Genomic DNA, 14,685 nt, shown 5'->3' on the forward strand with positions numbered 1-14,685 from the left:
AAGAAACTGAGGGGATCCAGAAGACAATGGAATGACTTCTTTAAAGTGCTTAAGGAAAATAACTACTAACCTAGAATTCTATGCCCAGCAAAAATATCCTTTAAAAAAATAGGGTAAAATGATAACATTTCCAGACAAGCAAACCAAAGGGGCTTCTATAGCCAGAAGGATAATAATCCCAGATGGAAGCATGGAAATGCAAGATGCCAAGGAACAGCAAGGAAAGGGCAATTTGACTGATTTACAAATCAATTATTGTAGTGACTTGTAGGGTTTTAAATATTTGAAGGAGGGGATAGGAGTAGTTTTAAATATTTGAAGGAGGGGATAGGAGTAGTCTGATGATCTTTCAGTGACTGGAAAGAGGTAAGAGCACTTACATTAGACATTAGACATTAGACATTAGATTTACATTAGACTCTGATAATTGAAGGATGCATATGGTAATCTCTAGGATAATTACTAAAAGAATAAAAACATGCATAACTGAAAAGCTAATATAAGGGAAGAAACAGAGTAATAATTTTTTTAAAACTTCACTGTTCCATAAAAAAGAAAAGAGTACAATAAATGAAATGTATCAGGTGGTGCAAGTAGAAAATAAATACTAAGATGGTAAATTTAAACTCAAATACATAATTACATTAACCACGAACAAACAAAAGGAATGAGACAAGTGAAGGGTAAATAAGGAACAAGGATAAGTAAGCTCCAGGACTTCACTGAAGTGGACGGAGAGCAGGAAGGGACTCAGACCTAAATCAGGGGACAAGCTGCTGAGGAGGGAAGGGACTACATCAGTGTGACTTACCTGTCTAGGATAGCCATTCCAAACCTCCCAAAGGTCATATACCCAAGGTTTCTGGAAAAACAAGGAACCAAGAGAAACTTTGTCAAAGGCTGATTTCAGCAGAGACATAAGCCCTTCCTTATGTCACTGATAGGGAGGAAACGTGCACAGTAAGATGCACTTTTATCACATTCCTGCTGCTCCAGCTGCACCTCTCTCCCTCCACAGGTGTTTCTACTTGTTCCTATACAACACCCCTGTGACATGCACGACTTCTAGTGAATCTGGAACCAATAATAGTCCTGTGTCACAAAGGAAATTACTTATTTCAAACAAGTGCCTCTTCTAATGAAATTATTTCTGAACCAATTAGATTACTGCTTCTGTAGCAATAAAAATATCTTGAAATATCCGTAGCAATAAAATATCTTAAGAGAAATCTTGAGAGAATCTTTAGAGACATCTCTAAAAGCTAGCTATATTTTTTTTCTGTTTAACAATTTACTATTAAGTTTATATATCACTTAATGAGGTGATTATTTAATAATTATTTAAACAGACAATGCAAAGAGAATATGGTAAGGAGAGATTTGATTTCTAATGGGCAAGAAATGAAAGTCTTCATAAACAAGTGGCCTTTGATATGGGACTAGATGGAATTTGATGGGTAGAGATAGAGGGGGAAGGGCAAGACATTTCTGGCAAAGGGGATAATATGTGCTAAGATCCTAAAGTGGGGATGTACCAGGTATATTCAGTGGATTGTCAGGGGTCCAGTTTAGTTGGTGTGTGGGTTACATGAGTGGAAATAGGGAGATATTAGGTTTAAAAACTAACATTACAAATGCAAAGCTTCACAAGCTTTGAAAGACAGACTAAGGAGTTGCTATTTCTCTAGGCATTAGAGTGAGTAGAGGTTTAAAACCTAGTTACCTTATTGAAAGTATTATATCCCAAGGAATTCACAGGCAGGAATTTTAAAAATTAAAGACAAATTCCAATCAAAGATATCAGAAAGACAACTTACATCATAAAGAAATGCAATTCCAGCAATGGTAATCATTAAGTAAAATGTAAATCGCCAGCTGCCAAAAGAAAGAAAAGTCTTGTTAAGGTGACTGACAACTGAGGAGAAAAACACTTGCTATAACAGTTTGGAAAGAATGCACATCTGGAGTCAGAAAAATCTAAGTTGATATCCTGATTCTGCCACTTGTTGGATGGCTATAAGTTCAGATAAGTAACTTAACTCATGGAGCCTTAATTTCTTCGTCAATAAAATGGGAATAACAAGACTTACCTCAAAATGTAAAAAGAATCGAAGATAACTTATGAAAAATATTGATCATAGTGGCTGGTATAAAGTAAGCAACAATAAGTCATAGCTATTGTTATTATTAATATGCCTAGCCTAGTTCCTGACACATGATAAACGATGGTTTGACTTCGTATTATCTAGGTACTCATTTCATCCCAATTTAATTCCCAGTGAAAAGGTTTCTATGTCGCTAGACTTTAGTCATGTCTCTGAAAAGCAGATTATGAAAGAATATTTTTTTCTCATGTATGGAGAAAGACCTATACAGTAGATTAAGGGACTTAAAAGACCAGTTGTAATGCACAGGTCTTATTTAGATCCTGATTCAAATAAACTGCAAAGAAAATTAAGACAATCAAGGAAATCTGAACACTGATTGAATATTTGTTGTTATTAAATAAATTTTTAAGGTATGATAATATCTAAAATAGTTCTTATCGTTTAGAGATACATACTAAAATACTTACAAATGAAATCATTCGATATCTGGTATTTGCTTCAAAAGTGATCTTCAATAATAATTGGATGAAAGTGATCAAAAGTTACAAACTTCTTGTTATAAATTAGTACTGGAAATGTAATGTATAACATGATGACTATTAACACTACTGTATGGTATATTTGAGATTGCTAAGAAAGTAGCTCCTAAAAGTTCTCATCACAAGGAAAATTTTTTTTCTTTTTCCTTTGTGTATCTATATGAGATGATGGATGTTAACTAAACTTACTGTGGTAATCATTTCACAACATTCATAAGTTATTACATTGTACATCTTAAATTTATACAGTGCTGTATGTCAAATATATCACAATAAAACTGAAAGAAAATTATTATCCACATACAAAAAAAACAATCTGTGGTAGGGGAGAGAAGTAGACGAGGGCAGAAATGACACAGGATGGCCCTGATAATTATTAAAGTTGGTGATGAAATCATAGCATACACAGCTCATTTAACTAGTCTTTCTACTTTTGTATATGTTTACTACTTGGCAAAATGAAAAGGTTTTAAAAAATTAGTGCTGTTTTATCTAATGATTGCTGAAGCAACAATATTAAAAATAACATTTGTTCCTTACATTTGTGTAATGCCTATAGTGCTCTCCTCAACACACCTGTGAGATAAAAAAGAAAGAGGAATATCGGCCTATCCCCACTTGGGAGATGAGAAGCCAGGCTCATAAAGGCTAGGCCGTCCCCCATCTCATCCAGCTGAGCAAAGACACAGTCGACGCGGAAATATAGGTCTTTGGACCCTGAATCCAGTGGTGTTTACTGAACACTGTCACTGTCTCTAAGCTACACGACAGTTTTTCTTTATGGCTTGTTTTGATCAGGGAAAAAAGTAGGGCTCAATTACTCAGAAAGTTGAACCATAAAAATGAGCCAGTTGAGACTTGATCCCACTTGTTTTATTTACTGTTGGTCCAGCAAAGCCCCACGCGTAGATGTAGAGAGCATTTCCTTGGTCCTTGATTATTCTGGCCAAACGAGAAGCACAAAAAAGTGATGATGAGACCTGCCAGCCCCAAAGGAAGCCATAAGTCTAGGTGGCATATCTCATATTATTTGTTTCTCAAACATGTATTGACCTCTTGACACTGTGCCAGGCACTATGCTAAGCACACTTGTGTGATGTCACATTTTCTTCCTCAAAACAAGCTTAAGTAGGTACTATAATCAGCCCCTTTTATGTATTGTTGCTTGGTTCTCACAACAACCCTAAAAGGTAGATAAGATGAATACTAAAGGATGCTGAGGTTGAGAGAGATCACATAACTCACCCTCAAGGCTGTACAGTAACAACCAGATGCAAGAGTAAAATCCAAGTTTCACATCCTCCTGGACCAGTCCTATCAGGTCTGTTACACTATGCTAGGGGTTCTCAAAGTCAGGGATCCCTGACATCAAAATACTTTCATAATAATACTGAAATGTTATTTGCCTTTTTCACTCTTATTCCTTCTCAAGTGTGAAGTGGTGCTTCCCAGAGGCTACATGTTCTGTGATGTTATTATTCCTCTGAGAGCTGATGACATATGTGCTTGTGTAGTCTAATGCTTTATAAATGTTTCAGTTCTAATTTCTAGTACAGTAAATATCAGTAGGTATAACACACACAAGCAGATGCTCTTTGGGGTCTGTAATAGTTTTTTTTTTTTTTTTCTGTCATTAATCTTGTTTATTTCAGGGATCAGTGAAGTTCACCAAAATCCCCAAGATATTTTCCTAGTTGATGGTGAAGACTAGAGGTGCCAGTTAAAATGTTAAAATACAGAGTGCACAGTTAAATTTTAATTTTTCAGATAAACAATGAATATTGGCACCTGCCTATACTAAAAAAATTGTTACTTATCTGAAATTCAACTTCACCTGGGCATCCTGTATTTTTTTTTTAAACATCTTTATTGGAGTATAATTGCTTTACAATGGTGTGTTAGTTTCTGCTGTATAACAAAGTGAATCAGCTATACATATACTTATATCCCCGTATCTCATCCCTCTTGCGTCTCCCTCCCAACCTCCCTATCCCACCCCTCTAGGTGGTCACAAAGCACCGAGCTGATCTCCCTGTGCTATGCGGCTGCTTCCCACTAGCTATCTATTTTACACTTGGTAGTGTATATATGTCCATGCCACTCTCTCACTCTGTCCCAACTTACCCTTCCCCCTCCCCGTATCCTCAAGTTCATTCTCTACATCTGCATCTTTATTCCTGTCCTACCCCTAGGTTCTGCAGAAACAATTTTTTTTTTTTTTAGATTCCATATATATATGTTAGCATACGGTATTTGTTTTTCTCTTTCTGACTTACTTCACTCTGTATGACAGGCTCTAGGTCCTTCCACCTCACTACAAATAACTCAATTTCATTTCTTTTCATGGCTGAGTAATATTCCATTGCATATATGTGTCACATCATCTTTATCCATTCATCTGTCAATGGACACTTAGGTTGCTTCCATGTCCTGGATATTGTAAATAGAGCTGCAATGAACATTGTGGTACATGACTCTTTTTGAATTATGGTTTTCTTAGGGGATATGCCCAGTAGTGGGATTGCTGGGTCATATGGTAGTTCTTTTTTTAGTTTTTTAAGGAACCTCCATCCTGTTCTCCATAGTGGCTGTATCAATTTACATTCCCAACAACAGTGCAAGAGGGTTCCCTTTTCTCCATACCCTCTCCAGCATTTATTGTTTGTAGATTTTGTGATGATGGCCATTTTGACTGGTGTGAGGTGATAACCTCATTGTAGTTTTGATTTGCATTTCTCTAATGATTAGTGACGTTGAGCATCCTTTCATGTGTTTGCTGGCAATCTGTATAACTTCTTTCTGTAATAGTTTTTAAGAGAACAAAGGGGTCCTGAAATCAAAAACTTGGGAGCTGCTGCACTTCACTAACCATGAGCTGAATGATGATGTTCTTGTCAATGCTATCTTCCTTGCTTCAAATGAACCTAAGGCAGTAAAATGTCCTTTTTTTTTTTTCCCCAGGAATGGCTGACACAAACATAATTGTAAGGGGGAAAAAAAAAAAACTCTTGGAAAAAAACCCAGAAATTAATTGGTTAGACTCACATGGTGATGTTGAAAGACGAGACTGCCAGGTGAGATCAGGGAGGATCTGGATGGAGTGAACTCGGGCGACATGAGAGACGCTGACAGGACGGACATGGGGCTCAACGGTGGGGGAACTGGATGAAGCAGGCAGTGGACCTGCCCGAGGGCCAGCTGGGCAAGCGGCAGTCCACCCAGCGGGAGGAGAGCGCCTCTCTCCACCACCGGGGGGCGCCACTGCCTATATACAACAGATACTTGGAAATTACTCTGTTTTTATTAAACTTTTCATTGCTAAATGGAAATGCTTATTTTAAAAAGAAAAGTGATCTGCTAATATGGAATTTGATTTAAAAATAAAGGAGTCGCTATGGATTAAAATCCTGAATTCTGTGAAACAGGGCTTAGGGGTCATCCTTAAATAAAGTAACCATGGAAATAATACATTGAACTTAAGATGTTCAGAGACTAATCCATCCTGATATGGAGAAGTGTCTGCCTGTTGGAGAGTAATTTGTAAGAGTTCTGTGTTGGAGAATAAGTTTCCTGAGATTTCCAAAATGCCTTGGGCTAGGTATCTCTTGCTATGATTCCTGTAGCACATCCCATAGCTAGGGAATAAAGTGCAGTCCCTATACAATTAAAGAGCTTGGTACTTTGCTTTAGTCTATTTATTTGATCCATAATAACTTTTAACAATTCCCTGATATTTGTGACATTGCTAAAGAATAATGTAAAAGTTAAATTATAAAATTGTGGGTTCACTCCTGTCTCCTGAATACATTGTACTGCTTCCTGCCTTTGCTTTACTTAAAACATGCTGCCCTCAAATCATGCTTTCTTTTTTTTTTAAATTAACTTATTTTATTTTATTTATTTTTGCTGCATTGGGTCTTCATTGCTGCATGCGGGCTCTCCCTAGCTGCGGCAAGCGGGGGCTACTCCTCATTGCGGTGCGCAGGCTCCTCATTGCGGTGGCTTCCCCTGTTGTGGAGCACGGGCCCCAGGTGCGCAGGCTTCAGTAGCTGTGGCGCATGGGCTCAGTAGTTGTGGCTTGCGGACTCCAGAGCGCAGGCTCAGTAGCTGTGGCGCACGGGCCCAGCTGCTCTGCGGCATGTGGGATCCTCCCAGACGAAGGCTCGAACCCGTGTCCCCTGCACTGGCAGGCAGACCCGCAACCACTGTGCCACCAGGGAAGCCCCCATGCTTTCTTTTCTTATGGAAATCTGACCCATCCCTCCCCTCAAGGTCCAGCTTATGCCTGACCTCTAGAAAGCCTTTGTCTAATGTATCCAACTCTGCTGACACCACCTCCTCTGAATGCCCAGATCACATCTGAACATGACTGTAGACCACAGGTATACAGGCCCATGTGCCATTGGGAATGGAACAACAACAGATGTTGTGGTTTCATAAGTGATAGTCTCATATCCCTGATTAGCTGCTTTAGGCCAGTGACCATACCTTCCACTTTTACTTCCCTCTTAATATCTACGAGTCCATATGATCTAGGATAGTGCCACATACCAAGAAGATGGTCCACACAACCCTCTGCATTGCCTGACTGATTGATAATAGCAACTTGAAATTCCCTTCTCTAGCCTGAACTCTGTGGCTGACTTCTAGCAGACTCACTGACCGCTAGATTCCAAATGTTGGGTCCTTCTCACCCAGTTACTTGACATATAGGGTTCCCTGCTTCTGAGAGGTCAGCATTAGGTGGCAGGGGCAGTACAGTGAGCAGAAAGAGTATCAGAAAAGGAGTCAGAAGGCCTAAGGGCAACAGGCGCCCAACAGCCCGGCGACCTTGAGCAAGTTCCTTAAACTACATGATGTGCAGTTTCTCATTTCTCAAACAGGGCCCCACTTTCCCTGACTGCCTCACGCTGTTGCTAGGAGGATCAATCCAAGATTATTTATAAACTGGAAGGCACTATAATGTATAAGAAATTCCCAGAATTTCACTGCAGTATGATTCAGCTCAGAGGCTGAGAGTTAGTCCCTGCCTGGGGACTTTATTTAAGATAAGAATCATTTGATAGAAAGAAAGAAAGAATAAATGAATGATAGCAGAAAAACAGGAAGATGTAATGTGAAAACAGCTCCAGTTTGTAGTGTTTTGTAGTGACGGTCCAGAGAGATTCACTTGGGCCAAGCTGACATAGCAGAAACACAATATTAACCAATCTCTCAAGAGCTAAAACTCAGAGAGAAGCAGTTGGAAAACAAACCAGGTCATATACCTCTAGCCACTGTGGGAAAGGCAATGGAAGCCTGCTGATGAGGAAAAAAGTCTCGAGACACCATGAAGACTTGGTCTGTGCCTCTAAACATCACCAGTTTCACAGCAGGATGGCTGTACTCGGCAATGCATAGGTAGTTTAAAGTCATTAAAGTTTAGCCTTCCACAGGCTTGGTTTCTTTATTTGAGAGTCTTATGCCAGCTCCCTATCCATTTTACCATCAAAACAAAAACATCTGGTGAAAGTCACTAGGCAATGTGAGGACCTTAAGAAACAGGCAAAAAGAAGGAATGCTATTGGCATGAGAATGTGGCATCAAAATTTCCCAACTGGGCTTTCCTGGTGGCACAGTGGTTGAGAGTCCGCCTGCTGATGCAGGGGACATGGGTTCGTGCCCTGGTCCGGGAAGATCCCACATGCCGCGGAGCGTCTAGGCCCGTGAGCCATGGCCGCTGAGCCTGCGCGTCCGGAGCCTGTGCTCTGCAGTGGGAGAGGCCACAGCAGTGAGAGGCCTGCGTACTGCAAAAAAAAAAAAAAAAATTTCCCAACTAACAGGCATTGTCTGGATGTAAAGAAGAGGAACAAAGTAAGAGCAATGACCTAGACCCTCTTTTTGGCACAGGTGTCAGTTTTTGCCACCAAGGGAGTAACCTAAAGTATCGATACTATAATACTCTGCAAAGAGAGAAAAAAAAAAAACAGAGTTGTAATGAAGCCAAAAATAAGTGTGGTACAGTCTCACTGCACTCAGAACGTATTTGAAGCAGTCAGCTCTGCAAAAACCCTATGTGTTGCCCAGCTTATCCTGACCCCCTACTAAACCAGGCAGAAACCCAGAGGAACTGGCTGCCCAGTCCATAGGCAGGGGTGGAGTAAGAGCCAAGTGAAACAGAAAGAAGTCCTCTCCATCAGTGTTGAGAGAGGAGGACAGCACCCTCTCAGACATTCTCTGCTCTTATAATGTGATAGAGTAATGTGATTAGAAACAGGCGATAGTCAGAAGAGCTAGGGCCAACTGATACCCTAGAAAAGATAAACACCAGGTTAAGACATTTTTATGATTTTTCTGGACTTTAAAGATAAGTACATAACATCTCCTGTTCAACTAAGAGAGTTCATAGCTTACCTTGTTTCATAGAGAAGGAAAGTGAAGCACAAGAGGTGGATGAGTGACTAGCATCAAATTCCTGATTGGTAAGTGACAGAGAGGGTTCAAACCCTTCTTCTGCTGCATCCTAAGGATTCCTTCGGAGATGACTATTCTGCTCCATATAAAACTGTACCATTTCAAAAGCTTTAACTGTCCTTCTTACCAAGCTTCTTGGAATTTCTTCATCCTGCAAGGCCTATCTTGATTCCGCCGACTCCTAAACCATCTTTCAACCTGGCGCTCTGTCAAGTTACACTTTTTTGCCAGTCCATAAATATCAGTCTGAAAGGGGATGAAACAAATGAATGAGTGCTTAAGAGTAGAGTCAGGGTGGCAGGCAGTCAAAAGACAGTGAGATTGGGTTACAAGTGCTTGTGCACTGGAGAGGAGAGAGTTCTGCATTAGACCTTGAGCCAGTGCATTTACCTCTTTTGCTCATGGAATCACACACACACACACACACACACCTCAAAACAGAGAGAATGTTAGTTCCCAGAACTCTGAGTTGTTAAGAAAGACCAATTCTCTGTAAGTTGGTAGCAACCCATATATTCAAGTTAATATGTGGCTCACTCATTCAAGCCAATTTTATTTAGGGCCTCCTAGGTTCCAGGTAGAGTAGTGTAGTTTAAGATGTCAATCAAACCCAATCTCTTCATTCTTTCTTATGAAAAAAATGGAACTCCAAGGGTTTTAACAACTTGTCCAAGACCTAAAACCAGTAGCAAAGTGAAAACAAGAACTTAGGCTCCTGTCTTTTCTGTTATTTCACACAATCTTTCTACCAGATCCAAAAGTTTCACATTTAATCAGATGTACAGCCTATTTCAAACTAATCTGAAATAATTCAAATTGTAAAAAATGATTAAGGATTGCTGACTATAATAATGACGATTGCTTCTCCTCTGGAAGGCAGATGTTGTAGGTTATGATTTAAAATTGAAAATAATATGGATGATGGATTAGCTCAAAGGTCACAGATTTGAAGTTCTCCCAGGGCCAAACAAGAACCCAAAATGATTGAGAGGACCAGGTCTGCTTCATGGTGGGATTTTAAGTTTTATTCTTTCAACACAGACATGCTTTATATGTTAAACCTACAGTACTTTCCACTTCCACAAGGAAATAAGCTCTGTAATATTTTTTGAGACATCAGTCTTCTTTATCTTTCGTTTTCCTATGTTGAGTACAAGAAATATTTCAGCTTACTCCTAACTTTAGTAGGAGAAAAATAAAATTGTCCCTCAGCCTCAGTTTTGAGGAAATAAGCAGGAGCCATATGGATGCAGCCAACAGGAAAGCACATGGCCCATCCCAAAGGGACAGTGGCGACCCAGCTCTGACTGATGGCTCCCAGAGTGAAAGTGCAGTCCCAGAAATCTGATGTGAAATCGCTAGGTTTTTTTTTTTTTATGTTGAATTTACTTTAAAATTTAATGCTTAAATTTAAATGTTTAAGTTTAAAGTAAATTTAAACCAATCATGGACCAAGATTGGTGAAGGTCAAACAAAGCCTGACCATGGGCCAGTTGGCTGCACACCCAGCTGTCTGTGATCAGTCGTGGAGCTTCTGCTATGTTATTGTGTATAGTTTACATAATTGTTCAGGCGCACAGGACAACAGTAGATAAAATTCCTAAAGAAGCTCTCGTGCTGAAGACAGGCAAAGGACTAATTGCAACTACATACCTACTGAACTGCTAGCCTATTACTTAATCTAGAGAAAGAAAGCAAAACAGAACAAAACCAAGATATAGCCCACATTATACTCTGTTTCCTTGTAAATTATCCTCTCTAATACCTATTATTTTGTAGGCCAAGGGTTCACCTGCTGTTTTTTGTTGTTGTTGTTGTTTTGGTTTGTTTTTGACAAGACTGAATTGGCAACTATTTATCGGTGTCTACTTTCTGCAGGCATTCTGCTTTCTATTGGAGATCTAAATGAAAAAGACCAGTATGGTCCTCCCCTTCACAGGGTAAAGTCTGTCTGGTGAGGAAGTCAGAAAATGCAACAAAGGATTCTAATAAAATATCATGAGTGCTGAGATAGGGGAGGATAACGGTACCATGGGACCTAACTTTACATAGGCAGTTCCTGGAAGTTACACTTATGCTGAACCCTGAAAAATGCCCCAAGAAGGAGAGGATGAAGAAGGAGTGTCCTGGCAGCATGTAAGGTTGTCTGGAGATGAGAACATGGGGGAGTTGGGGGCACTTGAGGGACAGATAGAGGCCTTGCAGGGTGGAAACATACAGAGAGGTGAGGAGGAAAGATGTGGCTAAGGCCACAGCAAGGAGGGCCTTGCCTGGAATTTATCTGTAGGTTACAGAATGTTTGCATTTTGAAGTCTCCCTCTTGCAGGTGTAAAGAATGAAGTGCCAGGAGTGAGCAGAGGTGGAGACGGTGTTAAGCAGTGAGCAAAGTCCCTGTCCTCACACTGGAATTTTCCCAGATCTGAGAACAATCCAATTTTATTATCCCATCATTTCTACAGATACCTGCTGAATAAATGCTTCTAGAAGACAGTGATCAAACATGATCTGAAGCATTTTTTTTTTTCTGATTTGGAGCACAGATGAATCTGGTTGAAAGTCTTGGCAATACTGGCCTCATAGACCTACAATTTTATTGGGATAGAAATCATCTTGCAAACAAAAGTCTTTAGTAGTATTTTGTTAATGATACACGAAACAAGCATTTTACTGAACACCTACTATGTACAGAAAATTGTGTAAGATGTTATGGAAATACAAACAAGCATAAATAGGAAACAAATGACATTCTCTTGGGATAATTTAAGTTGGGAAGACATACTTGAGAACGCTCCTGGAGAAGTCTATATGATAGACACAGACTACAAATAACAACAGCTGACCTTGAGTGTGTGCTGGGCACTATTCTAAGTACTCAATTCAATCTCTGAATTGAGAGTCCTGTGAGGTAAGTGCTGTTAACATGCTCAGCTCACAGAAGGGGAAACTGAGGCTCAGAGTGGTTAATTTGCTCACCTCCACACACAGTCTTTTCTCACAATCCATGTTTTTAGCCTGACACGATAGAGTGTGTGTCTGTAGAAGGGAAAGGCTCTCAAGCAGAACCTCAGGGAGAAGTAGTGTGGCCTGAAGGAAAAGCACCAAATGGGGCTATGAGGCCTGGCTACTTGATGCAAAAACCAACCCTCTGGGACTGTGGAGGAGCCACTCGAATTCTTTGACTCTCACCCATAAAATAAACTGGACTAGAGAGCTGTTTGCCCTAAAAATGTTTGAATCTGTGGTTGAGACAAGCTAGCAAACTGGAATGCCCCGTGGACCACAATACCTGCTTTATGTCAGCCTTATGGCACCACATTTTCTTTAGACATCTTACAGAACTACACACTCATTTGTTCTGCAGCAGTTCTCAACATGATTTTTCTGAGGAAATGGGCTAGTTAATAAGTTCTGCTGTTCCTTCATTTTACCAACAGCAGGAAAATTGATCTGCTGGCCAGAGATATTGGTATGTTATCATGGTTCTCTCTCAGTACATCTTGAAGTTGTCATTGAGATACACTCAGAGCAAAACACGCACATATAAAAACAGTGGACACATAGCTGCACATACACAGTCACAAAAGAAGTGTGCGAAATCGCAGATCAAAACTCTCAATAGAGAGGCTTCCCTGGCAGTCCAGGGACTCCACGCTTCCAATGCAGGGGGTGTGGGTTTGATCCCTGTTCAGGGAATTAAGATCCCACGTGCCGCATGGCGCAGCTAAAAAATTTTTTAAAATGAAAAAAACAAAACAAAACAACTCCCAATGGAGGTTCATGTGTACAGCATTTTGGACCTCATTAATACCATGTTATACCCTTCTGTGCTAACCAGTCCAGAATTGATACTGTATATACTGAAATGTTTTTGTTTTTATTGGTACAGTCTATTGCAGCTGAAGAAGCATCCTCAGATTTGTGTCCGCAGTTTCTTTTAATAAAGTCAGGTGTTAGGTACCTGTATTACCACTGCAGTGCCTTGAGATTACAGGTTCGGAATACCCACCCATCCCTTGAATCAGCACAAAATTTTTTTTTAGTCCTCCCAGCAACTTGTCTTACTTCAGCTATAAATTAAGCAAAAATGCTATCTGTATGACACTGGCCAAGTTAATGTGTGGAGGTATTGTGATATTATTTTGTTTCCACATCTGAAATCACTCTTAAGGCAGGTGCTTTGCATTCCTCTACTATATTCTTCTATCTTCCGAAGTTCTAGTACTTTTATTCTATGGGCATTTTACTGGCCAACTTGTCATCTTGATCTGTTATACAAATACTGCCTTGATTTTGTAATCTATGAGCAATATAAATTAGGTGTTTTAATTATGTCCCTTCATCTTCATGGTTTAGTAGAGGAAGCTTTCTAACACTTGAAGTTGATATGTAACATTTCTTTTACTTGATGCAAATGTCCAAATTATATCTACACTAAGCCATGGTGTACTGTCAATTGAGTTAGAACAAATACTTACACACACAGCTCCAGACTCTGAAATATATTTTTAACATTCTATTCACAGATAAAGACATCATTTGGGCATAGTAGAAACAGCACTCAACAGGGAGCCATGGGCCAGGGTCCAGCTGGGGATTTAGCCACTGATTAGCTGCATGACCTAGGACAGGTCATTTCCTCTGTTGACCTTAGTTTCCTCATCTTGATCATAAAGAGGAAAGATGACCTAATCTCTAAATCTCTTTTAGCTTTTCTTAGTCTTTCTTTAACTGTCACATGGCTAATTTCTCTCCATAGCAGAGAAACTTGATAAGAGCCAAATTTTCTACATATTTTAAAATACCCTAAAAAGCTGTACAGCAAGCACAGCAAGTAACTGATAGCTACCACTGTTCTTCATGTTTTATTGCAAGGTATTACCAAGGTTAGTTATTCTCAGAGAGAAACAGAGAAGGATAATAAGGACTCTCTGAAAGAGTCCTAACTTTTCATAAACACAGCTAAATAATTTCCTGTCTGAAAAACATGAAATGATGTTTAGGCATTATTATCACCAGTGGTAACAACAGTATTTAGATGAATGACTGCAGTCTTTTAGAGCACAAGGAAATAAAGAACACGTGGAGATGGCTTGTCAGACTGTCCTCATTTTAGAAAAAAAGGCACATGCAGAAGTTGAGGGCAGAACAAGTTAGAGACAGTGCTGGCTAGCTGTGAACAACTCTGAACATGATGCCTGGTGCTATGTGGTCAGACCTCAACGTGGCTTCTTTGTGCAGGGAGCCCACCAGACCAGTGATAGAAAGGCTCATAGGAAAAGCAAGTGAATTCAGCAGACAAGTTCAGGACCTTAAAAATCTATCTATCCTAAAATTGTGTTAGCACATACTTTTGACTTTTAAATTACTGGTGAGAGATGTCTGTATTCATCATAGAGGGTGTGCCACTTTTGGAGAAGTTTTTATTTCATCTCTTATTTAAATATGGGGGTATAACTAGACTTGCTTAGACACTATTATTTTTAAATATAACTTTTAGGTTAAAGCCATTTTCTGTGGCGTAAACATGCAGTGCACCATAACATTTCATCAAGTACATCTCATATTGAGAAGAGATTTGTGACTCT

General features: G+C 39.6%; 1 protein-coding gene across 1 annotated transcript in view; it reads right to left on the reverse strand.

Annotated features, from left to right (window-relative positions):
• The window catches only part of CERS3 (ceramide synthase 3), a 123,527-nt gene that overhangs the window by 69,276 nt on the left and 39,566 nt on the right, over positions 1–14,685 (reverse strand). Inside the window, exons 4-6 of the mRNA XM_004271678.3 lie at positions 9,228–9,346; positions 1,818–1,875; positions 812–862 (exon numbers count right to left, since the gene is read on the reverse strand). Of these exons, the coding sequence (XP_004271726.1) occupies positions 812–862; positions 1,818–1,875; positions 9,228–9,346 (228 nt within the window). The remainder of the gene's footprint in view (positions 1–811; positions 863–1,817; positions 1,876–9,227; positions 9,347–14,685) is intronic.

Source organism: Orcinus orca, chromosome 2 (assembly GCF_937001465.1).
Source record: "Orcinus orca chromosome 2, mOrcOrc1.1, whole genome shotgun sequence".
Classification (NCBI taxonomy): domain Eukaryota; kingdom Metazoa; phylum Chordata; class Mammalia; order Artiodactyla; family Delphinidae; genus Orcinus; species Orcinus orca.